The 27,334-nt window shown below is 41.8% G+C and overlaps 3 protein-coding genes across 3 annotated transcripts in view; 2 read left to right on the top strand and 1 right to left on the bottom strand.

Moving 5' to 3' along the window:
- Positions 1 to 14,963, top strand: part of vwa3a (von Willebrand factor A domain containing 3A) — a 117,244-nt gene extending 102,281 nt beyond the window's left edge. The window contains exons 28-34 of the mRNA XM_028814182.2: positions 177 to 321; positions 3,753 to 3,897; positions 4,926 to 5,077; positions 5,917 to 6,043; positions 12,977 to 13,074; positions 13,311 to 13,381; positions 14,715 to 14,963. Coding sequence (XP_028670015.2) covers positions 177 to 321; positions 3,753 to 3,897; positions 4,926 to 5,077; positions 5,917 to 6,043; positions 12,977 to 13,074; positions 13,311 to 13,381; positions 14,715 to 14,797 — 821 coding nt within the window. The 3' untranslated portion in view covers positions 14,798 to 14,963. The remainder of the gene's footprint in view (positions 1 to 176; positions 322 to 3,752; positions 3,898 to 4,925; positions 5,078 to 5,916; positions 6,044 to 12,976; positions 13,075 to 13,310; positions 13,382 to 14,714) is intronic.
- The window catches only part of LOC127529603 (uncharacterized), a 200,894-nt gene that overhangs the window by 67,330 nt on the left and 106,230 nt on the right, over positions 1 to 27,334 (bottom strand). The gene's annotated exons all lie outside the window — the stretch shown is intronic.
- Positions 22,811 to 27,334, top strand: part of sdr42e2 (short chain dehydrogenase/reductase family 42E, member 2) — a 28,567-nt gene continuing 24,043 nt past the window's right edge. Inside the window, exons 1-4 of the mRNA XM_028814614.2 lie at positions 22,811 to 23,163; positions 23,378 to 23,473; positions 26,287 to 26,344; positions 26,975 to 27,093. Coding sequence (XP_028670447.1) covers positions 22,816 to 23,163; positions 23,378 to 23,473; positions 26,287 to 26,344; positions 26,975 to 27,093 — 621 coding nt within the window. The 5' untranslated portion in view covers positions 22,811 to 22,815. The remainder of the gene's footprint in view (positions 23,164 to 23,377; positions 23,474 to 26,286; positions 26,345 to 26,974; positions 27,094 to 27,334) is intronic.

Raw genomic sequence — 27,334 nt, forward strand, 5'->3', positions numbered from 1 at the left:
TCTCAGTTGAACTCCTAACCAACATGCTTGTCCTCTTCGACCAGGTCAGCCACGGACTCCTTTGTCTTTGTCACACCTTTTTCTGTAATATGCACATCCAAGATGAGCCCTACGAGCACCCAGTGGCACATACCGAGTTTTACTTATTTTTTATTCTCCTCTGCTTACCCTGACAGGCAGTAGACGACTGTTTGGGACAGTCCTGGAGAAAAAGGTCTGCATTCTGCTGGACACCTCTGGCTCAATGGACATCTACTTGCCCGAAGTCAAAAAAGAATTAACATCTCTCATCTGGGAGCAACTGCAGAAAAATTGTACAAGGTGAGCTTCAAATAGAGAAACACAAAAAGACTCTCAGCCCCGCCATGCGGGTCTCTCGGCAGACTGCAGAAGTTTGGGTGCCTGTCGCCCCCTAGTGCTCACTGCCCGACAGTGCAACAACAACAAAAAATCATTTACAAGTTCAAATGCTTAGGGAATTACTTAAAATTTCTGAATTTCTTACAAGTTTTTTTTCACAGCTTCATTTTCTCATCAGAGGTGTTTGTCTGCAACCTCTAATCAGCACGTCAGACTGAGTGCCATTTTCACTCTAAGATACTCTAATGTCTTATTTATCAGTGCTGCTCTGGGGAAACTCGTGTGCAGGCCGCCTCTAAACCAGATGGCTCACTTCAGGCTGCGGTATGGGAGCTCACGTGAAAATAGTTTAGCTCTTAGTACCCCAAAGAAAAAGGGGTGCATTTCATGTATTAGGACATTTATTATACATTTTACTTCTATTAATCATATTTACAACTTTAAAACAGCACAAAAAAAAAAGACACTATATATTATAGTTAAATGTGAAGGGTACTTTCTGGTAGATAGATGGGTAATGAAAGGCACTATATAACAGACAGATAGACTCACACACTTTACGCTGAACACATACCAGAATGACCAGAAAGGAAGAAAATTTAAAAGAAAGAAAAACCTTTGACTTGGCAGTCCCAGATAGATAGATAAATGTAAAAGGCTCTATATAATACAGATAGATAGATAGATGAGAAAGGCGCTATATAACAGACAGATAGATGAATGTGAGGCACTATATGACACAGATAGATATATAGATGAATGTGAAAGGTGCTATATAACAGACGGATAGATGAATGTGAGGCACTATATGACAGACAATTAGATATATAGATGAATGTGAAAGGCGCTATATAGCAGACAGATAAGATAGATGAATGTGAAAGGCGCTATATAACACAGACAGACAGATAGATGTGAAAGTTGCTATATGATAGATAGATGTGAAAGGTGCTATATAACAGACATAGATTGATAAATGTGAAAGGCGCTATATAACAGACAGATAGATGAATGTGAGGCACTATATGACAGACAGATAGATATATAGATGAATGTGAAAGGCGCTATATAACGCAGATAGATAGATAAATGTGAAAGGCGCTATATAACAGACAGATAAATGTGAAAGATGCTATATAACATAGATAGACAGACAGATAGATGTGAAAGGTGCTATATGATTGATAGATAGATAGATAGCACCTTTCACATCTATCTATCTAACAGAAGATAGATAAATGTGAAAGGCGCTATATAACATAGATGTGAAAAGTGCTATATAACAGACAGATAAATGTAAAAGGCACTATATAACACAGATAGACAGATAGATAGATGTGAAAGTTGCTATATAACATAGATAGATAGATGTAAAAGGCACTATATAACAGACAGATAGATAAATGTAAAAGGTGCTAAATAACACAAATAGATAGATAGATAAATGTGAAAGGTGCTATATATCTGTCTGTCTGTTATATATCACCTTTCACTTTTATCTAACAGACAGACAGATAAAGATTTATTTGTCCCTACGAAAAAATGTCTTTTTACAGAAGTCCAATATGTAAATGATATTATTATATTATCGTCAACCCCCCCCCCCCCCCCCCCCCCCCCCACCACCTTGAAATACACAGCAGAACGACTAAAATCTTTTGACTTGGCTAACGAGAGCCGTCCGTCCCAATCACGGTGAGTCCTGCCATCGTTATAAAGGACAACAACTTAAAACCTCAGAACTCCACGATATCCCAAACCATTGCTACCCAAAGACAGAAAGCTGAATTTTTGTAACCAGTCACACTAAATGGGTGCATCTTGAGCTTTGATTTACAATTTGAAAAAGAATTTTAGGAGGGCCAGCATTCTGGAGATTAGGCAGACCACCAGCATTATCCATTTGAACAGTCAGAGTGATTGTTTGTGTCGGGTATCATCATCATCATCAAGATAACAACGAGGCCCTTTAAAGTGCCAGTTACAGTTGCGCGTATTCATAAGAGAGAGAAAGAAAATGAAAGCACTGAGGACCAAGCTCTGTTGTGCATAAAACAAGCACACTACACACACATCTCTGCTGAATATCATAAAGCAAAGCCCACTGCAGTGACTCAGTCCCAATCAGTCATGAAAGGAATGATTAATGACCTGCAAACATCAGCCTACGGGACATCATATTGAATTATGAGTCTCTGAAGGACTCAAAACTTTGCTGGAGAAGACTCAGCCCCCCCCAAAAAGCGCCGCCCAGCAAACTACAGACTCCTTCCTCCTTCAGTGACTACGCCTGACCAAGTCCTTCATACCTGCAGCATACGCTCTGATTGTAGAAATAAGCACAGATTACATCAGCAGTGCCACAGGGTGATGTGTACTGTGACAGTTACTGTTGTGGCCTGAAGTGGAGTCATAGCAGAGCCCAAAATCCCAGACACAACTGGACCAAAGACGATCACGGGTTCAAAAGGCATGTTAATATAAAAGAAAAAAAACATCATTGTAGGTCTTAATACCTTACAAGCACACATTCTCTTCTCCAGCTTACCTTCCTTCAAACTTCCGCTCCTTCCTAGCCGAGCGTTGTCCTTCTTCTCTCCCAACTCCAACTCCTCCGAGTAATGTCCTGTTACCAGAGCATTCCATTTAGGAAGCACTTCTGGGTCGGGTGAAACTGCAGTACCACAAGAGAGCCCTCTTCTAGACCGTGAAGAACCCAACAAGGCTGCCCTACAAACCTACAGGTCCCATGCAGCTCTACGGGTATCCAACACTGTGCCAAGCCAGAGGTGCGCTGCCACCTATCATTGGGGAGGAACAACTGTCCAAGGAAGGCCTTCTCCCTTTTGCATGTCCAGCCTCCTCCAATGTGGCCACCCAGCCAGGCAAGGGGACAACATGCAATCTGGATGGGATGCCCATCCCTCCATTATTTTGTCATTCCATACATGCCTCCCGGCTGTAAGAATGTTGAACCCCCACCTGCCTCTGGATGTACTTCCATCCCCTACAATTGTCCGTCTTCATGGCCCCACCGTCCAAGTAATGGAAGACCTGTTGTCCCAGCCTACCCCATCCATGACACTATATAAAATGTAAAAAGGTCCCAGTAACAGAAACGTAATAAAGTGTCAGGATCATCCTACAGAGCGCAGTCTCTTTTAAGCACAACACAAACCCCAATAAAGCAATGGTGAGCAATGTCCCTTCAACATCTCACCTGCTAGCACTGACATGACGGGACAATTTGGTGTAAAGGAGAATCATAAATGTTACAAACACTCTAGACAGGAATTCCTGGTTTGGCTGTACGGAGAGACCCCTGTTCATATGTCTGACATTGCTGCCCACTGATAGAATTCCTGCTTATGTTTTGGTCTTTCCTTTCACAGCTTCAACCTGTTGAGCTTCTCAGACAAAGTCCACATGTGGAAGCACACTCTGCAGGAAGCGACCAACGAGGCCTGTCACGACGCTGTGCAGTGGGTGTCGGAGGTCAAAGCTCACGGCAGCACCTGCACTTTGGAGGCTTTACAGGTGGGATGACTTCATTTAGAAACTCACTCACCCCAAATGGATTCCCAAGCCACGATATCTCACTTTTTACTTTCTCGTATAAGAAATCTAGGGAAACTATTGGAATCACCCAAATATTCGATGTCGTGATTTTGATGAATCTCGACGTTTTAGACCTCCGTGACTTTCTCGTATATGAAGTGTAGGGAAAATATTGGAATTGTCCAAAGATTTGATGTTGGGATTTTGATGAATCTCTGCATTTTAGACCTCCCTGACTTTCAAGTATTGGAATCGTCCAAATATTCGATGTTGAGATTTTCATGGATCCTAACATTTTAGACCTCCCTGATTTTCTCGTATACAAAGTGTAGTGAAAGTATTGGAATCGTCCAAAGATTTGATGTTGAGATTTTGATGAATCTCAACGTTTTAGACTTCCCTGACTTTCTCGTATATGAAGTGTAGGGGAAAATATTGGAATTGTCCAAAGATTATATGTTGAGATTTTGTTGGATCTCAACGTTTTAGACCTCCCTGACTTTCAAGTATTGGAATCGTCCAAATATTCGATGTCGTGATTTTGATGAATCTTGACGTTTTAGACTTCCCTGACTTTCTCGTATATGAAGTGTATGGTAAGTATTGGAATTGTCCAAAGATTGTCGTGATTTTGATGAATCTTGACGTTTTGACTTCCCTGACTTTCTCGTATACGAAGTGTAGGGAAAATATTGGAATTGTCCAAAGATTCAATGTTGAGATTTTGATGGATCTCAACGTTTTAGACCTCCCTGACTTTCAAGTATTGGAATCGTCCAAAATTCGATGCCATGATTTTGATGGATCCTCAGAAGTACTCTACCGTTGGGATTACCTTTGATAAAACCGTTGGCTAAATGTCTTAAATGTCATTTAAATGTGAAGAACAATAATCTTGTGAAAGCTGTGTAATGAATTGCTCGATTGGCCTGCCCATATACAGAGTTTAATGCCAAGGTTCACCCAAATTGCCGCTTGTGCTTAAGTGCCATCCTTGCCATTTTCAGGCTGCCTACCAGTTGGCCGATGTGCAGGCTTTCTATCTGTTGACCGACGGCAAGCCGGACACGAGCTGCCAGCTGGTGCTGAAGGAAGTGGAGCAGATGACGCAGAGGAAGCAGATCACAATCCACACCACTTCTTTTAACTGTTCTGACAGGTAATGAAGGTTTGGTAAACTTTTAGAAGTTCAGTTCATTAATGAATCATCTAAGCAATTCTCAGTAATTTTATCCATTCGTCCATCCAAGTACCTGCTTACTCCAGTGAAATGTTGCAGGGGCCTTATATAGGCGGAGTGGTGGCTCCGAGGCTTGGGATCTGCACTGGCAATTGGAAGGTTGCCGGGTTCGAATCCCGTAAAATGCCAATAGGGACTCTGCTCTGTTGGGCCCTTGAGCAAGGCCCTTAACCTGCAATTGCTGAGCGCTTTGAGTAGTGAGAAGAGCGCTATATAAATACACAGAATTATTATTAAAGAATTATTAGATCTGCCTGGCATCATCGGTAACACTGGACGGTGTGCCAGGGTCAGTGGGGAAGAACCTTGAAGAAACACAGGACGGTGGTGTCAGGCGGTGACTGCACAGAGATTCAGATCTGCGAGTCTGGAGGACCTCTCACCATATGGACCCTCTGAAATCCTTGCACATGCCATATACATTAAAACTCGTCCACCAATAACGAATAGCCATGACAGGTCCAGGAAAGAAAAACGCATCCATCCATCCATTTATTTTCAAACCCGCTTGTCATGATTTAGGCTGAATATTGATGTTTTATAGCCTTTTCCCTTGAGGGAAACCATATTGTGTACTGTTGTCAGGGTCACTTCCGGCGTTTCTAGGGGCGTGGTCTCCAGGGTCGTGACTTTGACTTAATCAGCAGACAAGCAACGGAACGAAACGCCCGCTGATTGTGAAAACGCCTTCACGTTCTTTTTCCAAAAGATGGCTTCCTTTATGTCTGCACTCGTCTACTTTTTCTTTTATCTTTCAGCACAGCAAACAACTTCTTGAAGCGCCTGGCGTCCCAGACGGGTGGCCGTTACCATCGGTGCACAGGAGACGTGGATGGACATTTAGTGGCCCACCGGATCCTAACAGAAGGCCTCACAAACGAGGATGTATGTTGAGTTTGACGTCACCGTCTCTGCTCGGGGTCTTGTCGTTAATCGGTAGGACGTCGAATGTTGGGTCAATTATTTGGGGTCAAGTCCGTGTCTAGTCGACGTTACACAACAATTGTATTTGGGTCAGTTTTAACTAATGATAAATACCGATGTCATAAACGATGAAAATTCTTTTCACAGTCCATAATATTTTAGAAAGCCTCAGATGTTTAGATAAACTCCATATTGCCTTTTACCTTCGCTTTACAAACACACCATTAACTGACATACGAGGTGCGAGCCAAAAGTTCCCAGAATGCATTTATTTAAAAGCATACACACCAAATAACAATTAATGGTGAACAGTTCCTTCAAAATAGTCACCCGCTGAGTTGATGCACCAATCCCAGCGAAGTCGTTTTTTGTCAGTGTGTTCAAGACGTTGGTTGTTACCGCTTGGATCTCCTACACCGTCTCAAATCTGCGTCCCTTGAGCCTCATCTTCATCTTAGGAAATAAAAAGAAATCAGACGGCGCTAAATCAGGGGAGTACGGAGGGTGGAGAATGGCAGTAAACTTTGTAGAAGCCAAAAATTCACGCACAGAGATGTGTAAGCTGCTGCATTGTCGTGATGCAAAAGAAATGACTTGTCAGCCCACATCTGAGGACGTGTTCGGTGAATTCGGTTTCACAAACGCCTTAGAACATCCCTGTAGAATGCTTGTTGCAACATTTCATGGCTTTCTTTTGCTGTTTTTCCCAGTTTAAAACAGAATTTAACATACACTCTTTGCTCTTTCAAATCACTCATTTTCACGAAACAACCCTTCACAGACACAACCGAAGTTTAAATGAGACCTGTGACTTGAAAAACAACTGCGCTGACGTTATAACGCGTGATAACAGCTCTCAAGGACAACGTGAACTGCTATCTAGCGGCGATTGATATAACCAAACCCTTCTGACTGCAGAATAAATGCATTCTGGGAAATTTTGGATCGCACCTCGTACATGACTGTATAATCTACACATCGGTCCATCTGTACTACGTATATTTATCGTGGTGGTCGAGGGAAGGCGAGTTGACAAAGAAAGAGCACTTTGGGGGGCAAACACAGCCCTCCACGTTTAGTACTACAACTTTCAAACAAAAATAGCACACGATGGTGTGGAATAACAACACAAGTAGTCGCCACGCAACAAAATGGCTTCGGTAGTCAGGCTAACGCCTGTGACACACGTTCTCTTAAAGGAGGTTCTCTCAGGATCATCTCCTTGGTCAAAAGACGCCTCCATTTGGGCAGCCATCTAATATATAAATATATATGAAGACGTTTGGGAACCTCTCTCAGCCTGCATAATAATCGACTCTCCTTTCAACAATAAAGATAACAGTGGTACGTCTTTCATTTCCTAGGAACATCTGAGTACTGCTGTGTTTTCCGAACAAAGATTTTTAGTGACGCAGTATTTAGTTGTATGAAATGAAATCAAATGTGAAAAACTGGCTGTGCACAAATGTGGGTCACCTTGTCATTGTGCTGATTTGAATGCCTGTCACTGCTCAATGCTGATTACTTGGTGTGATGAGCTCGTTACGCCTTGAACTTCATAGACCAGTGTGTCCAATCATGAGATATAAAGGTATTTAAGGTGGTCAATCACAAGTTGGGCTTCCTTCCCATTGACTCTCCTCTAAAGAGTGACAGCATGGGATCCTCAAAGCAACTCTCCAAAGATCTGAAAACAAAGATTGTTGAGTCTCATGGTTTAGGGGAAGGCTACAAAAAGCCATCTCAGAGGTTTAAACTGTCAGTTTCAACTGTAAGGAGTGGAATCAGGAAATGGAAGGCCACAGGCACAGTTGCTGTTAAACCCAGCAGGTCTGGCAGGCCAAGAAAAGTACAGGAGCGGCAAATGAGCAGGATTGTGAGAATGGTGACAGACAACCCACAGATCACCTCCAAAGACCTGCAAGAACATCTCGCTGCAGATGGTGTATCTGTACATCGTTCTACAATTCAGCTCAATTTGCACAAAGAACATCTGTATGGCAGGGTGATGAGAAAGAAGCCCTTTCTGCACTCACACCACAAACAGAGTCGCTTGTTGTATGCCAATGCTCATTTAGACAAGCCAGATTCATTTGGGAACAAAGTGCTTTGGACTGATGAGACAAAAATGGAGTTATTTGGTCAGAACAAAAAGCGCTTTGCATGGCAGAAGAAGAACAGCACATTCCAATAAAAACACCTGCTACCTACTGTCACATTTGGTGGAGGTTCCATCATGCTGTGGGGCTGTGTGGCTAGTTCAGGGACTGGGGCCCTTCTTAAAGTCGAGGGTCGGATGAATTCAACCCAATATCAACAAATTCTTCAGGATAATGTTCAAGCATCCGTCACAAAGTTGAAGTTACGCAGGGGTTGGATATTCCAACAAGACAATGACCCAAAACACAGTTGGAAATCTACAAAGGCATTCATGCAGAGGGAGAAGTACAATGATCTGGAATGGCCGTCACAGTCCCCTGACTTGAATATCATCGAAAATCTACGGGATGATTTGAAGCAGGCTGTCCATCAAATTGAACTGAACTGGAGAGATTTTGTATGATTAGGATCATACAATGATGATTAAGAATGGTCAACAAGACCTCCATCCAGAATCCAGACACTCATCAAAAGCTATAGGAGGACAGCATCTAGAGGCTGTTAGATTTATAAAAGGAGGCTCAGCTAAGTATTGATGTCATATCTCTGTTGGGTGCCCACATTTATGCACCTGTCTAATTTGAACTTTTGGGGGTCTGTAGCTATGGACTCTGCAGAAAGTTGGTGACTTCTCTCCACCTCCGCATGCGCTGTCCCCGCTCTATGATTTGATGTGGCCTACCACTTCATGGCTGAGTTGCTGTTGTCCCCAGTTGCTTCCACTTTGTTATAATACCACTGACAGTAAGAGCGTGGAATATTTAGTAGCGAGGACATTTCACGAATGGACTTACTGCACAGGTGGCATCTTAGCGCGGTACCAGGCTTGAGTTCCCTGAGCTCCTGAGAGCGACCCGTTATGTCACAAATGTTTGTAGAAGCCGTTTGCATGCTGAGGGGTTCGCTGTTATACACCTGTGGCCATGGAAGTGATTGGACCACCTGAATTGAATGATTTGGAGGGGCGTCCCAATGCTTGTGGCAATATACAGGTAGTGTATATAGCCATCCAAAAATATTTGGAAAGTTAATATAGACGGCTTCATGACGATCCTTGCTGTGTTGGCTCTATCAGAATAAATAGCATTCGATAACAATGCACTACGCCATATTTTGCATATCCAAACAGCCAGAGGCGGCCTTAGGGGTGTGCTGGGTGGGTTACGTCAAAAGTCGTTACCGGTATGTGTGGAATGTATAAACATGCATGCGAATTTATTAAAAATAATCTTAACATACACCGGATTTTCTCATTACAGTATTCAGCTACATTTTTGCATGATAATACGCGGACTTTATCAAAATATAACTGGAGAATACAACTTGACAAATCCGCTCGAACGGGACCTCAAAAGCGCGGCCCCTTTAGGCGCGGGGCATGGCCCCCACAAGGGGGGAGGGGGCTGACAGGGCTATAGCCAGGGGGCCCGGGATCACAGAGGCCCGGCACGGGATGAGTAGATATTATGCACAAACAAAACGTATGAACAGAAAACAAGAATTGATCCTACAGCATTGAGTGTCAACTTCAGCATAAAATATTTTGAAAACTAAAAACAATATCAAAAAAAGTTTCAGATAAAAAATTTCTACATACATTTTTCTACAACTTTCTCGCTTTGACATTTTACGAATCCAAATAAAATGTAGACCTCTTCACTGGTCGAAAATTTTGATATTAATTGCTGATTTGGTGTCATATAGTTTTATATATTCTTTATTTATAAATATTATAAACAATAAACAAACAAATTATACATGGTTTTAAACACAAATAAGAAATACTACACAAAAAAATTAAACATTTACGTCACTTATTTCTGCAGATATAAAGAGTTAAAGTTAAAATTTCGATTTTTTTTCAAACTTGCCGCCATTTTCAAAAAGACGTAATTTCCGGCTTTTTGCAAGAAAATTGAGGCCTGCGACTACCGCCGTTATTTTAGTCAGAAAATTTCCTATAGGAAACCCTACATTAGAAACGTATATAAAAAAAATGCCGGGAGTACATGAAAAACTAAGCGTCATAGAACCGTACGGATCTTCAACTAAATTGTATACCTACATTTAAAGCTAAAAACGCAAACAATTCTATTTCTATTCACGATTAGTTTATAAATGATTTAGCTAAACTTGTTGATTTTAGTGAGGTCATTGAAAATTTTGCGTCAAAGAAAGCTAGAAAACAGATTTTGCAATAATTTTTGATACTATTGTAAGTTTTTCATTAGGATCTTTACTTTATAAGTATATTCAATAATTGTGCATAATACTTCTTATGTTTTCGCATCATTAACCTCGCTTATTTTATTTTAAATCCTATTGAGTATCGCGTTTTCCTTAACCCTAGGTGAAGGGCCCGCCAGAGATCCTGGCCTAGGGGCCCGCGTTAGAATGTGGGGGCCATGGCGCGGGGCCTGGGGTGGTCACCCCACTTGCCACCCCCAAATGCCACTCTTGCAAACAGCGGAGCATTGTGTCCATGGACAGCAGCTGGACAGAACAGTGTGTGTGAGTGTGTGTGTGTGACGGATTTGACGGGACACAAGAGCAGTGCTAATAAACAGATTAACACTAAAGTTTGGGGACGAGTCCAGCTGCAGACCTCCTTTCTGCAGCGCCGCAATTCAGTAGCTCCACTGGTTTTTGCCACTGGGTTTCCTTGACCTGAATCAGATAACCCAAATCCTAACCACAGTGTCGCCAGGTGTTTTTATCACAAACATCCTCTTTAATAAAATCCCTGTGTGCGTCTTCTGGTGAAGTGCGCATGCGCGGGGCACGGTGCGATGCGCGATATTACTGTCAGAGAAAGTTAGAAGCGTTTTATGGAAATACAAACCAGTATTACTGCGAGAGGAAATTAAAGGTACACAATACAGTGACGCATATTACAGCCACATACAAGCCGATAGATAGATAGATAGATAGATAGATAGATAGATAGATAGATAGATAGATAGATAGATAGATACTTTATTAAACCCAAGGGGAAATTCACATTAAAATTTGTATTTCTGTATTACTGTCAGAGGAGATTAAAGGCATATTACCGACGCGCACGCCATTATTACCGCCAGAGAAAATTAAAGGTATATTACGGACGTACAAGACAGTAAGTATTACTGTCACAGAAAATTAAAGACACATAATACACGGCGGCAGCCCACGAAGACTGGTCAGCTCAGCAAGTAAACATCAACAAAAGAAAGGCTGAAAGAAAGAAAAATACGACCAACAAAAAGAATGAGGTCAAAGTCCCTTGCCATTTAATACAGACTGTTCCTACTAATGTTTATGCACTACTGTTCTAGCGCCCATTATTGTAACGGGCTTAATGACTAGTATAACATAAAGCCACTAAACCTCCCAGTGGCGTAGCGTGGGTGTCAGCCTCCCCCTTATTTAGGTATGGTTCAAATTTTTACAAGATATTATTTATTGTGAAATTTTGCCGCCCCCTAAAAGTGCCGCCCGGGGCGGGCCGCCCCCACTACGCTACGCTACTGAAACCTCCTCAATGGAGTGGCGCTCCGGAGGTCCACAGCTTGAGTTTATTGAAAGTTCGAGATTTACGTCGCGAGTTTGGATTGACGCTGTGATCTGAAGTCGAAGTCAAGTTACAAATCCGACTTGTCCCAGATGAAAATTCCAACTAGGAATTCGAATTCCTGACTTCCCACTTCAAACTGAATGCAGCAACAGTTGTTTATGGAAAACGCAGGGAATGCCGTTGTAATCTCATTGATTGCTGTCCTCGGTGATTAAACTACTATATTAAAGTCTTCTTATTTTACCGTTTTGTTTTGTTTTTTTTGCGGTAAATTAAGTTCCCCTAAAGCAAAGCACAATTTTTCATTAATTCACAACAGTACACAAATGTCTTGTCAGATCCTCAAAACCAGCACAGGTTTGGCACAACCTTATGATTTTTACTTAAATCATTTAAATCGACCGTCTGACGGTCATGTGATGAGGGCTCTACGCAGGACCGTATCGCTGCTGATTGACTTCAGTTACTCAGCAGATACACTCAGTCATCGTAGTTGTGCAGGAGAGACTGCGGGTTCATCTTACAATGGACAGCCTCCATAAGGGACCGCGGCTGAATCCGGTGACCATTCGGGTTTTCTATAGGGTGGTCCAGATCTAACTATACAACTTTTAATGGAATGCAGGAAAACAAAGCAAGACAAAAGAATTGTTCGAAATACAATATCTTTAGTACCAGGGTGTTGTACCGTGTTAGCCATTATGAATGTAGAGAAAAGCCAAACAAAATGACACCTTTTATTGGCTAACTAAAAAGATTTCGAAGAAGGGGCCTGAGTTGCCTCGAAATCTTTTTAGTTAGCCAATAAAAGGTGTCATTTTGCTTGGCTTTTCTCGAAATATCTTGCAATAAACGAAAGCAGCGCAGGTGCTGCCATCTATCGGCAACAAAAATATTTTTTTGTGAATTCTCTATGTAATAAACTTAAGTTGCAGCGTAATGAAAATTGCATGATTGCATAATTAGATCTGGACCACCCTGTAGAATCCTGGTATGGTGGGTTTCTTTTCAAGTGGCCACCAAAATCCTCCATAGGCATTGGATAAAAAAAAAAAACGGACACTCTATGGACAGACACCCGAGGTGTGAATTTTGAGGGACTGCGTCTGCAAAGAAATGCACAACGTGAATTGTCACCGTCACTTTCAGTCTCTTCAACGGCTCTCTCTTTTTCTCTACAGGATCCGATTCTGCCGTCTTTTGAAGGAGACGATTTACAGAGGCTAGCAGATGAAATCGGGAAAGCGAGGCGCTTCTTAACACAAGCAAGGGCCTTCCGGTCAGTATGCCTCTAATTTGAATGGCTTTTTTTTTTAAGGTTGTTTGTTTGTATTTATTTAGTAAATAAATTTTTCAGTTTTAGGGAAGTGAACTTCCTGAAACTGTCATTATTATTTCTGACTCTTAATCTGCTGTTTTTCAAATACTGGGTGACAGGTGGCATCCAATATGATATGAGCATATAGCGCCTTCTCCAGCAGTCACATGACACTCACTACAATTCTGTCTTTACAGGGAACTCCTGCTGGAAAAACAGCTGAAATCAGACAGCCAGAATTCCACATCAGTAAGTTCACAGGTCTCGGGTAACTTTTTGTGCATCATCGCCTTGCTCTTTCACATGTTTCACAAATATGAACAGCCTGACCATTCTGCTATCGGGGCAGTCGGGGTGCGTGCCCAGTGGCCCATGACAGCAAGGGGCCTGTTCACTGAAACCTGCCCCAAAATGATCAAAGGGGACCAGATGTTAAAAGTATGAACAACATTCTGTTAATCTGGCCTTGTCCATCAAATTAATAATCAGAGGGATTTATTTGCCTTCTATTGGAATGCTAATTCCAAGCATATGTCTCTGTTATATGCCATTTGCCATGGGATTCATAAAAGCAGAGTTAAGGTTTGTATTGTGCCATCTGTTGGAATGAAAAATGCAACACATCTTATTGCTACAAATTATTGTCATGCGCCATTTGTTGGAATGACAAAGCTCATGCATTTTATTACTAAAAATGTTTGAGGAGCCATCTGTTGGAATGACAAACGTAATGATTGTTTTTGTTATGCACCATTTTGTATGGTATTTCTTAAAAGCAGTGTTAAGCAGTATTTGTGATGTGGCATGTGTTGGAATGACAAATGCAATGCATATTATTACTAAAATGTTTGTGATGTGCCATTTGTTGAAAAGACAAATGCAATGCATTTGTATCTGTCATTTGCCATTTGGTATGGGACTTGGAGGAGCAGTTTTAATGTCTGCGGTGCACAATCAATTTGAATGACAAATGCAATGCATATTATTACTAAAAATGTTTGTGATGTGCCATCTGTTGGAATTACAAATGCGACACACATGTTCTGTTATATACCATGCAGTTTGGGATTTGTAGAAGCAGTTTTAATGTTTGTGATGTACCATCTTTTAGAATGACAGAGATATGGCACCAAACAGACAGACACTTATCCTTTTATTAAGGTGGATTACTACAAATGTTTGTGATGCACCATCTGTTGGAATGACAAATACAATGCATACATCTCTTGTTATATGCCATGTGGTATGGGATTTGTATAAGCAGCATTAATGTTTGTGATGCACCATGTATTGCAATGACAAATGCAATGCATAATTGCTAAAAATGTTTGTGATGTGCCATCTGTTGGAATGATAAATATAAAGCATTTTGTTACTAAAATATGTATTCTCTGTTGGAATGATAGAGACATAGCATGTGGACAGACACACAGGTTAAATGTGGATAAGAGAAGACAATAAGTTATATATCTTAATCATTTACTTACATTCTGTTAATCTAAGAATCATTAATGAGGCTGGCGGTAAAGCATAAATGTTATTAATTGAGAGCAGCGTGTCACTGACTTGTTCACTTTTCCTGCCTACCTTTTTTTCCCCAGAAAAGTCCAACTCTTTGAGCAGCAGAAGGATCTGTGGATGCGTTAATTTGTCTGATCGGATTTCTCCTCTTGCTTGCAACTGAGAGGTCGTTCATTTGGTGCCATCATTTGCAACCAAAGCATTGTGTATCTTTATATATATAAAAAAAAATCAGATTTTGTACCATATTTGGGGTCAATGTCAAATGTGTATATATTTATGAATCAGGATTATTATGTTTATATTAAAAAACATCTCTGAAACAAATGTGTCATTTCAGAATTGGTTCTTCACTTTGACATTCTTATTATTTTTTTTGAGCTTCTATTACTGTATGACAAGACATGAGAAATGTCCACGTGTCTTACTCCACCTGCCTGAAGACATGTAGGTCAAATCCAGAAGAAGATGAAGCCCCGTGAGCCCTCTAAAGCAGGGATGTGCGGTCAGGTGAGACAAGTGAGGCAGAACCTAACCTGTCATCATGAAAAGTAAAAAAAATAATAATGATAACATAAAATAAATGTGTCTACTGGTCTGTACTATAAATTTGTTTTCTGTATGATTCCAATAATTATGATTATTTTTATAGTCAAAATCGCTGAATAGGCGCATTTCCTGTTCAAACACAGGAGAGAAACGCGAGGGGCGGCAGCGACGAGTCTCACCTCCCCTCGGACTGCGCTCTCCTCACTGACGGGGTTGATGCCTGTGATTGTCACGTGCCTGTCGCTGTCTCTCTGTATGTCGCCAATATAAAGTTTGTAGACACTTTTATTATACACCCAGACTTTCCACATTCTGACTAATATCTTTAATGAATGTGTGTGACATATTTAGTCTTGCTGATCGGAAATAAAACCGCAGTGAAAAGGCACAAGGAGAGACAGACAGTACCGTACCGCCCTGAAGGGGGCGCATGTGAGCCCAACAGGTGCTCGCTGTTCTTCTACTCAGAGGCGCCGATAAGTCAGCGACATCAGAAAGTCAAGTGCGCCGCAGCGGGCCGTTTATTTTTATTTTTTGTTCCGACTGACTGCCAAAATGGAAGATTAAGATTTTTAAAACTAAAGGAAAATAAGGAGGGACTTTTAGAAGAAAATGATGGAGGTTTTCGTGGAGAAGGATAAGTGCATGGACTTCATTTACAAATAACGGTTAAGACCATAGCGGTTTTCAATTTTATAAAAAATGGGATCAGACTAAGAAAAAAAAAAACAATCCAATATTTAAAAACTAAATTTTGTCCTTAAATAGATTATTCTTTAGTTTTTTTTTTCTTGTTATCCTTTTGTTCAACAAACCAGCCACAGGGATGCACAGACCAGTGTGTTTCTTCGTGCCGGTACTAAGCCCGGATAAATGGGGAGGGTTACATCAGGAAGGGCATCCGGTTCTTTTATTTCACCTTATACAATTTCTTGTATTAAGAATTTGTTAGTTTTCGCATACCCCTCCAAGGGTTCAAAGCGCAGGGTCAGCCATTGTACAGTGCCCCTGGAGAAATTACAGGTTAAGGGTCTTGCTCAAGGGCCCAGCAGAGTAGGATCTCTTTTGGCAGTGACGGGGATTCGAACCGGCAACCTTCTGGATACCAGCGTTGGATGATCAGCTGCACTGTAAAAAAAAAAAATACTGTAATGTTAAATTTACGGTAAAATACTGGTAGCTGGGGTCGCCAGAATTTTACCGTAAAAAAGAAGGTGACAATATTTTTTGGTCTACAGTATAAAAACTATTTGTTCTTTGCAACAAATTTCAACAGAAGAGAATGTTTAACCATAACCAGAAATTAATGTTGTGTAATAAATATGCCAATCAATAAACAATATGTATTGTTAGGGTCAAACCCCAGTACACAGTTTCCATCAGTAAAGTAACAACCATCAATAACAAGAATGTACCATTTAATTATACACATTGAAAACAATTCAATGTTTAAGGAAGTTATGGCGCGTTGTCTGGTGGGGAAGTAAAGTTTGCTTCTGTGGTGTATGGTGTCCTACTTATCGAATACAACCCACCATAAATCAGCTTCCATAACCACAAATAACCTTCAGCACGCAGGGAGAAATAAGTCTGTCAACTTAGTTTAAGTTTTTATCTCTACTGTGCAAAGGTATGCGGTTAACCAGGAACAATATGGTAAAAGGGGCGTGTCCTTAAACAGTGCAGGATTTACATATAAGCTACACAAGCTATAGCTTAGGGCCCCCGCCTTCTTGGGGGACCCCAAAACAAATTGTCCGAGTGAGCAATTGTCATATATACTTAAATATACTACAGCATTATTTGTCCCAATCAGGCCCGGCCTTAGGCATAAGCGAAGTAGGCGACCGCCTAGGGCCCCGGATCGACTCCTTGGTCTAATTTTCACGCATTTCACAGGGCTTCCAGGGGGGCTCCTGGACCCCCCTTTTGCCTAGGGCAGGGGTGGGCAGATTCAGTCCTGGAGGGCCGCAGTGGTTGTAGGTTTTTGTTCCAACCCAGTTGCTTAATTAAAAACCAATCCTTGTCACTTATTTAATTGCATGGCTTCCTAGTGCTTTAACTCTGCCATGTCAGGTCATTCTCATATCCTAGATTTATTTTCCTTTCTAAGGATATCATCCAAATGATTTGAAGTCTAAAACAGATGAGTAATTCTCAGTGCTTCACTTTTTTCTCTTCACTTTCCTTCCAAGTATTTAATTAAACCAAATAGTGCGTGATAAACACACACAGGTGTAAATGAAAACAAGCTAAATGGAGAAATGCTGGTCTCTTTTGTCATTTGCATGGTATTGCTAATTAGGAGCAATTAAAAACCAAGAATACAGCTATTTAAGACTAAAATAAGCAATAAGGGTTCAAAATCTTAACGAGCGAAACAACTAAAGTGAAGCTGAAGTGTTATTTGAGCAATAAGGGCTTCTTATTAAGCAACTGGGTTGGAGCAAAAACCTGCAGCCACTGTGGCCCTCCAGGACTGAATCTGCCCACCCCTTTCGCCTAGGGCCCCATAATACCTAAGACCGGGCCTGCTTATGCAAATATCGCAACCGATTTTACTGAAACTGCGCTTTACCGTTTTACATTTTACGGTTGTTTACCTTCGCTATTTAACAGTTTTACACTGTAAAATTAACAGTTTTTTTCAGTGTAACTGTAATACACCAATAAACGGTATTTAGCATATTTTGAAGGTAGAAACATATCGATTTTACAGAACCTGGCTGTAAAAAATAATGAAATGTATTGTTTAAGATATACAGGTAATTTTCAGTAGAACATAAGGTAACTTTCCTTTTTTTCACTAAAGGTCTTTTACTTTCACCATTTACAGTATTTTTACCGTTTAATTTATTGACATTTTTTACAGTGTGTGGCGGAGCAGCCGAAAGAAGAAAAAGATCCTTTTGTTCAACAGTCTGTATTAAAATTGATTAAAGCTTCAGAATTAAAAGCCTTTAAAAACAACTAAATATTTCAATTAAGGTCAGAATTAATCTGGTTTGTGTACACCACTCTGTGCTTTCATTTGTATTGAATGAGTTTGAATTGTGGAATTGCAACGACAACTCCTCTAAAGAAGCACAAATTGTCAGCACGGTGAGGCAGCGGAGTTTAGTCGGTCAACTTTCAAATCACCAGACCACAATGAAGAATTTCTTTTTCTGTCTGATACTGCAAAGAAGCAGCGGCGGTGATTTACAGGCTTTTACCAGGCAAGAGGAAAAGAGGAAGGCCTAGGAGGAGGGTTATGGATGTGGTGACAGAGGACATGAAGGAGTAAGACACAGAAAACAGGAAGATATGGTAAAAAAGATGATCCGCTGTGGTGACCCCTAACGGGAGCAGTCGAAAGAAGAAGAAGAATCAGGTGGTCCGGTCACGGCGTCTTCACACTGAAACTGCGCCAGCGCTAAATGTCACCAGTAACAAGTGGCCAGCAGCTGCCAAATATCAGGCTCGATGCTAGCGGGTCCGTCAATCAGAAAAGTGCAGAGACTGACAACATGGTGTTCTCCCGGGTGGAAATGAAGACCTCACAGGAGCTCAAGAGAAATCCAGACATTCTAACCAAAGAACCACCACCCTTCAGAAACACACACGAGGACTTGCGGCTTGTCAGAAGAGAAGCAGATCTGCCCACCTGGACCACAGGTTCACATTTAAAGGCTTTTCACGTTGAAGTAAAGCCTCTCCAGCGTGGTGTTCTCGAGCTCGAGTGAGATGTGACACAAACCAAGTGAAGTTTGTCGTTGAAGAATCCCCCCCCCCCCCCCCTAACCCCGTATTTGGAAACAGCTCCTCGTTAGAGGGTTGGTAGCAGAGTGAATCATTCCTGTTGCTGGGTCCCAATTTTCAGAGTCGTCATCAGAATGACGTCACTCATCACCGTTGCCCCCCCGCTTGCCCTTTTTTTTTCTCCACCCTCATCCATTTTCTTTATCCAGAGCCGTGGCGCCGGACCCCATCCCAAAGACGTCCTTTCAGTGTTCTCTCCCCTGTCTGTGTCACCTGACTGGTAATAGGGTGTAGTTTGTTGCACAGCTGGAATTGGAATTTTACACAAAATGTAGACAAATGGCACTCAGAAATTACTTTCACTTGCGACCAAATGAACATTAAGCTACAGTTCTACATTTATTAACCGCTTAACTGCGCCATGCATTCTTATTTGAAAGTGGATTTTGTTAAATGGAGGAAATATTCGTTTCAACCGTTGTGTTTAACTAAAGAGTTAAAATACAAAAAAAAGAACCGCGACGACTTGCAGGAAACAAAAAGTAAAGGGCGCTCGTAGCCGCGTCATTACGGTGACGCCGGGTGCTGCAGAGTTCGACCGCGGGACGTGTCCTGCAGTTCGCACTAAAGCAGCCGGCAGGTAGATAAGGGGCCGCTCCCGGGCCGTTGGAACTCCCACTTGAGATTTTCCAAACCGGAGGATTCCGACTACTACCGGAGGAGTAGCAAAAATATCTCAACAAGACCGGTAAGTGTTCTTAGGCTGGGCATTTGATAGGAATAAGCCATGTAGGATAAATAACGGCGACTGGGGGGCATCGCGCTGCCACTGCCGGGACACGAGCACACCTGTCCTGCCAGCTCCCTCTCTTCACAAAAAAAGTTCTTTAGATGGGGCAGCAGCGGTTAGTTAAGTGGCATCTCTTGGACTTTGTCACACAGCTCATGACACCCTACACTCATCGAAAAACTTGATATGATTACTAGTTTATAATTTATGCTAATGCTCCTTAGCAACAATGCCTTTTGCAACAGTGGGATTGTCGGGTTCGCCGTGCAGGTTTATTTTACAATAATCTCCTTCATAAAGCTTCATGTGACAGAATCAAGAATATAAAAATCAAACCTGCCGAACACACCACAATAGGGAGGAAGCATGGAAGCCCCCGAGCAGGATTTCCCTCACCTGAGTGCCGGAGCCCGTCGGCGGCTACAGGTGTTCTTTGCAAAGTGAATTTGTAGCCTGGAGGTGTTAAGTGTCGTTCTTTGAGCCCTCAGTTTTTAGTTGCCTCCTGTTCACTCGTTGGTGGGTTAACGTTGCCCCTCAAAGATGTCTGTTTTACTTTCTAACAGAAATGTAGGTGGTCAGTGCCTGCCTGGATACCCCGTTACATCTAATTCACTTCCAGCAGAGTTCGAAGTGAAGTTGTGATATCTCAAATGACATTGCCGCTCATCGTGGATAAATATGAAAGGCACTATATAATAGTTAGATAGATATGAAAGGCACTATATAACAGATAGATATGAAAGGCACTATATAATAGATAGATATGAAAATCACTATATAATAAATAGATAGATATGAAAGGCACTATATGATAGATAGATAGATATGAAAGGCACTATATGATAGATATATAGATATGAAAGGTGCTATATAACAGATAGATATGAAAGGCACTATATAATAGATAGATATGAAAGGCACTATATGATAGATAGATAGAAATGAAAGGTGCTATATAATAGATAGATATGAAAGGCACTATATAACAGATAGATATGAAAGGCACTATATAATAGATAGATATGAAAATCACTATATAATAAATAGATAGATATGAAAGGCACTATATGATAGATAGATAGATATGAAAGGCACTATATGATAGATATATAGATATGAAAGGCACTATATAATAGATAGAAAAAGGGGTGCACTTCATGTATTAGGACATTTATTATACATTTTACTTCTATTAATAATTTTTACACTATATATTATAGTTAAATGTGAAAGGTACTATTTGATAGATGGATGGGTAATGAAAGGCACTATATAACAGACAGATAGATAGACTCACACACTATATGCTTTAACGCATACCAGAATGACCAGAAAGGAAGAAAATTTACTTGAAAGAAAAACTTTTGATTTGGCTGTCCCAGATAGATAAATGTGGAAGGCGCTATATAACAGACAGATAGATGAAGGTGAGGCACTATATGACAGACAGATAGATATATAGATGGTAGCAGATAGATAAGATAGATGAATGTGAAAGGTGCTATATAATGCAGATAGATAGATAGATGTGAAAGGTGCTATATAACGGACAGATAGATAGATGTGAAAGTTGCTATATGATAGATAGCACCTTTCACATCTATCTATCTAACAGACAGATAGAATGATAAATGTGAAAGGTGTTATATAACATAGACAGATAAATGTAAAAGGAGCTATATAACACAGATAGATAGATATGAAAGGCACTATATAGATAGATAGATAGATGTGAAAGGCGCTATATAACAGACAGATAGATGAATGTGAGGCACTATATGACAGATAGATATGTGAAAGGCACTAGATAGATGGATGTATTTTTATTTGTGCACAGGGTTAGGGTTTTTTAAATAAATAAACACATAAACAGAGAGACATATAAATACACACACACACACAGACACACACACCCAATGGTCTGAGCACACACCAGAATAGCTGAAAAAGGAAGATATTTTAAAAGAGAAAAAAGTGGCTTGGCAGTCCCAGTCCCAGTGAGGCGCTATACAGGCGGATTGCCTTTTGGTGTAAATGAGCCCCCGTAGCATTTCATGACATTTTTGAAAAATTACGGAAAAATTATTTCCATCAAAGGAATTGTCCAAAAGCTTTGGGTATGAATGTGTGATGTTCTTAGGTGATCACGCCAGGACTCCGGTAACCAGCGCATTTGTAGCACTACAGTAGGCCGGGGTTTGACGGACGTAGCCACTCGTTGTCCATAGCGGGTAGTTGGTATTATTAGACTTCGACGACATGTTGTGGTTGGGGGTCTCCCCGCCCCAGTCCTCCTCGGTGTCCGAAATACGCGCTCCTTTCATGCGTATACCTCGGGCTTTAAGGAGCGCGCGCCCCTGAGTGCACAGAGCGCGTGAACCTTCATGTTGGTAAACTGTGCCCACTCTGGATCATTGGACCCCAATTGGTGACCGGAGCGCGCGTCCCTTAACTGTCATAAATGGCGCCCCTAGGTGCCTACTTGGCCGCCTTGTAGCCTAATGGATCGACCTGCTCCGCCGTTCCCCCCCCCCCAATGCCCCGATGTCGCAGAGTTCAGTGTTCCTCAGTGCTCTTCTCTGAGTCCAACAGAACACCTGGTAGAACAAGAGATTCGCAGCTGACAATTCTGCAGAAATGATGTGTTGCAATGGTTCTGGTCAGCATGGACCAGGAGTGTCAAAGGCCCGTTTTCATCATCTGGTGGAATCCATGCCATGAGGAACTGAAGCCGTTTTGAGGGGCCCTGCCCAGTATCAGCCTAGTGATCTTAAAAAATTTGCTCGGCGAGTGTGTATCACAGTTTTTTTTAAGATAGGGAATGAGATGTGTATGTAATAAGTTCATAATTGATTGTAAACGTTTATATTATTTTGTGATGTTAAAAAAAATAATAATGTTGTATGAAAATGCCAACCTGAGAAAAGTGCAGCCTGTGGCAATAATTTTATCAGCTCACCCCAGACAGACCAATCACTTTGTACTCAACCCTGACGCCCCGGAGCCGGCGCTGATGTCTGACGTACTCCTCAGTATTGAGATCTTCTCCTTATTTCCTAACACTACAGGACTCGACCCCCAAATCAGCAATCTATACGTGAATGGCTACGTGTGAAGTGCAGCTCCACCAATCTGTGTGCCAGCTTCAGCAACGAGAAGATTACCAACTCAAAGGGAGCTCTGGGGGGCACCCTGGGATAAACAGCGGTGTGGGCGCAAAGCACAGGTCTAGCGGCGTGGTGCCCCATCAGAGCAATGCCTTTGACTGCATTCTGAGGAGCCACTCTGCCCCGGGTGGGCGTAAAGTAGCCAAGGCCTTGGTGACGGGAGGAGCGGGCTACTTGGGACAACACTTGGGGTGCACGCTGGTCAGAGAAGGCATTTCCGTAATTCTTCTGGATTTGCAGAAGCCAAAATGGGACATCCCTGAGGGCGCAAAATTTATCCAGGTAAGTGGCGGTGCCTTTTAATGACTCACCACCCGACTTTCATTCTCTCATATGGACACATCCAGCTGTGGGATTGGAAAGTAGAGAGGACGTGGGGTTCAGTGACGTGGTCCTCGAGAGGAGGCCGGGGGGATGTTAAAGCAGCTGGAGACCCTAACCCTAAATCCACTTCTCCTGATAGTTGACACTGTCCACTTGCTGTTTGTATTAACAGGGCGACATCCGGGATTACAAGACCGTGCACAAAGCCTGCAAGGACGTGGACTGCGTGTTCCATGTGGCGTCCTACGGCATGTCCGGCCCTGACCAGGTGAGTACCTTCAGTGTCTTTTCATAAAGTGACCAGAGGGGGTGCAGCTCGCGCCCTGAGCTACGTGGGCTCCCCACATAACCACACTTGGCAGATGAGCTTAAGGACTGGAGAAAGACGTCACCCTGACCTGCTGAGGAAAATTGCATTTTTTGGTTAACTGTGATTTCTGCTCAGCTCCAGAATGACGAGTCCTGAATTAACATGAAACTCTTTTCGGTGGCCAATGACTCCTTGATTGGGGGATGGTGCTAGTCTTTGTAAAAATAAAAAAAAAAAAAAGTCAGGCAAACAACGGATACCCCAATGGGCACCCGACTCAAATGATACATTTCTGTAGATATCTCTCTATTATAATAAAAAATCATGCGAGGAGACGTGACTTTCTCAGAGAGACACCTTCACGTCCCGCGAGACGAGACTTTGTGCCCACAGATTTAACCAACGCCGGGGCCGTAAATAAAAGACAAAGAGTAGATGACATAGTAGAACATCCTAAAGAATTCAGAAACGTTGGCGCGATACGCATGCAGAGCAGGTTAGAGATCATGAAAGTATACAAATTCAAAAGTCTGCAAAAAAACTGATAGTAAAGATCACAATAGTGTAAACAAATGGAAATTATTACTCGGTGAAATAACGGAACAGTGAAAAAAGATCAAATATGTTGTTAAGTCGGAAACTTGTAGATCGTCTAATTCGTATTGAAGAAGAGATTCCGTGATAACATTAGAACACTCTAGACGAGAACAGGCCATTCAGCCCAACAAAGCTCGCCAGTCCTGTCCACTTATTTCTTCCTATAAAACATCAAGTCGAGTTTTGAAAGTCCCCAACGTCTTACTGTCTACCACACTACTTGGTCGCTTATTCCAAGTGTCTATCGTTTTTTGTGTAAAGAAAAACTTCCTAATGTTTGTGTGAAATTTACCCTTCACAAGTTTCCAGCTGTGTCCCCGTGTTCTTGATGAACTCATTTTAAAATAACAGTCTCGATCCACTGGACTAATTCCCTTCAAAATTTTAAACACTTCACTCAGGTCTCCTCTTAATCTTCTTTGCTTAAACTGTAAAGACTCAGCTCTTTTCATCTTTCCTCATAACTCAACTCCTGTAGCCCCTGAATCAGCCTAGTCGCTCTTCTCTGGACCTTCTCTTGTGTTGTTATGTCCTTTTTGTAGCCTGGAGACCAAACATGCACACAGTACTCAAGATGAGGCCTCACCAGTGTGTTAGAAAGGTGGAGCAGAACCTCCTGTGACTTGTACTCCACACATCAAGGCGCTATATAACCTCACATTCTGTTAGCCTTCTTAATGGCTTCTGAACACCGTCGGGAAGTCGATAGCTTAGAGTCCACTGTGACTCCTAAATCCTTCTCATAAGGTGGACTCTCGATTTTCCGTGTATTCAAACCTAACATTTTTACTTCCTATCTGTAATTCTTTACATTTACTGACATTAAATTTCATCTGCCCAAGCCTGTCTGTTATGCAAGTCCTTCTGTGATGATATAACGGATTCCAAATTATCTGCTAATCCACCTATCTTGGTATCATCTCCAAACTTAACCAGCTTGTTACTTATATTCCTATCTAAATCATTTCTATTTATTAAAAATAGCAGCAGCCCCAGCACTGCCCCCTGCTGGTCACCACTCTTAACATCAGCCAGTTCTGATGAGACTCCTCACATCATCACCCTCTGCTTCCTGTGTCTGAGCCAATTCTGCCCTCATCTACACACCACACCCTGAACTCCCACTTCTTTTAATTTGATGCCCACCATCTGATGTGGCACCTTATCAAATGCTTTCTGAAAGTCCAGATAAATAATCTCATCTGCTCCACTCTGGTCGTATCCTTTTGTTGCCTCCTCATAGAATTCCAGCCTGTTAGTAAAACACGACCTCCCTCTTCTGTGCCCATGCTGACTGGTCACTAACTCTCCTGTCCTTGCCAGGTGTTGCTCAATCTCATCCTTAATAATTCCTTCCATTAATTTTGCTGTGATGCCCATTAAGCTTACTGGCCTGTAGTTTCTTGGATCTGCCCGGTCACCCTTTTATATAATGGGATGATATTTGTCATTTTCCAGTCCTTCAGAATCTCTCCAGTGCGCAGTGACTTCCTAAAAATATGTGCCAAGGGTTTATATCGGCACTCGCCAGCCTCCTTAAGAACTCGAGGGTAAATATTATCTGGTCCTGGTGATTTGTTTGATTTCATTTTATTTAATCTGATAATGGAATGAATCATGGAAATATACAAATTCGAAAGTCTCAAAAAACGGATAGTAAAGATCGCATTAGCACAAACAAACGGAAATTATTAATCGGTGAAATAACGGAACAGTGAAAAGAGATCAAATATATTGTTCGGATTTAAATTTTAAGTCGGAGACTTGTAGATCATCTAATTCGTGTTGCCATCATGGAAAAGTAGTGTTTCTTCCCAATGAATAGGCGTATCCACGAGAATTAAAAGATTTGTTGTTTGGTGAAAGTGAAATCCACATACGCGAGCGGCACAGACGTGAAGTGAGTGGCATGTAGCGCACCTGGGGGACGGGGTTGGCAAGCAAAGCCCCCAGTATATACATAAATATGCAACAAGAAACATTGTACCACATTTATTTATACTCATAGCACTATGCTTTTCTATATTTGTGCATTTTATTTTGTTTGACTATATAAAAGTAATGAATAATAATAACATATTCTTCAGTACTGGTGTAGTTAGACAAGACTGATGTGGCTACTGCCCTCTGCTGGACAAAGGACACATCATGAGTTTTGTTTTTCTCTTCTGCAGCTCAAAAAACAGCAGATTGAATCAATAAATGTGGGAGGAACTAGAAACATCATCGAAGGTGAGCCAATTGCTGAGCCTCCTATCTGCTTCTTGTCAAACCCCTCTCTGGTGTCCATCTGCATTCTGAACGTGTGTACTGCACTTCCTAAGCTAGCATTGGTGCAGAATGGACCACGTGGGTTTACTAGTGGGTATCCTACCCCATCCCATGAGTGAGTGCTCAGTGCCTTCCAAGGGATCTCTCTCTCATCCCTGGTGCCGATTGTCCAAAACGTTATGGTGCCCTCAGATTTGGGGGATGGTGGGTTTGGGGGTTTATTGGACGGTTCATGCAGAAAAAGTGTTGTCATTTCTACTCCGTGTGATCAAAATGCATGCAAACACCTTAAATGAAAGCATGCAATGTGTAATTTCATAACGTCTGAATTTTATAATTTGCGATTTTAAACTGTGGAGCAGAAAGGTGAATGAAGGGAAAATGTAGCTTTGTGCCAAACATTCTGGAGGGCACTGTAACACATTTCCTAGGATATTTCAGACAGCCCATGATTCAATGAGGATTCACCAAAGGTTTACCAAGCCCAATGTTCAGCTTCCTCCATGGTCCACCTGGCTCTCCCCTTGGTCTTCTCCAGCTGCTTTGTCCTGTCCTGTCCTGTGCTCACTAGAGGTTCTTGTTGGCTTGTAGTTTGTATTGAGAAGAACATCCCAAGGTTGATATACACCAGCTCAGTCTGCGTGGTCTTCAAGGGGATCCCTATTGACCTGGGGGATGAAGATTCTGTGCCATACATCCCACTGGAGGAGGTAGGTACTGCCAGTTACGTTAATGGTCTGGGGTCACTTCTGACACATGATTAAATGAAAAAAAATCTCTGCTTACCCTACATGATGCCTTCGAAAAAGTTTGGGACCCCCTCTTAATTCTTTGGATTTTTGTTTCTCATTGGCTGAGCTTCCTTTTAATATCTGACATGCCTTATGGAAACAGTGGTATTTCAGCAGTGACATCAAGTTTATTGGATTAACAGAAATAATACAATATGCA

This window comes from Erpetoichthys calabaricus, chromosome 11, assembly GCF_900747795.2.
Source record: "Erpetoichthys calabaricus chromosome 11, fErpCal1.3, whole genome shotgun sequence".
In the NCBI taxonomy this organism is placed as follows: domain Eukaryota; kingdom Metazoa; phylum Chordata; class Cladistia; order Polypteriformes; family Polypteridae; genus Erpetoichthys; species Erpetoichthys calabaricus.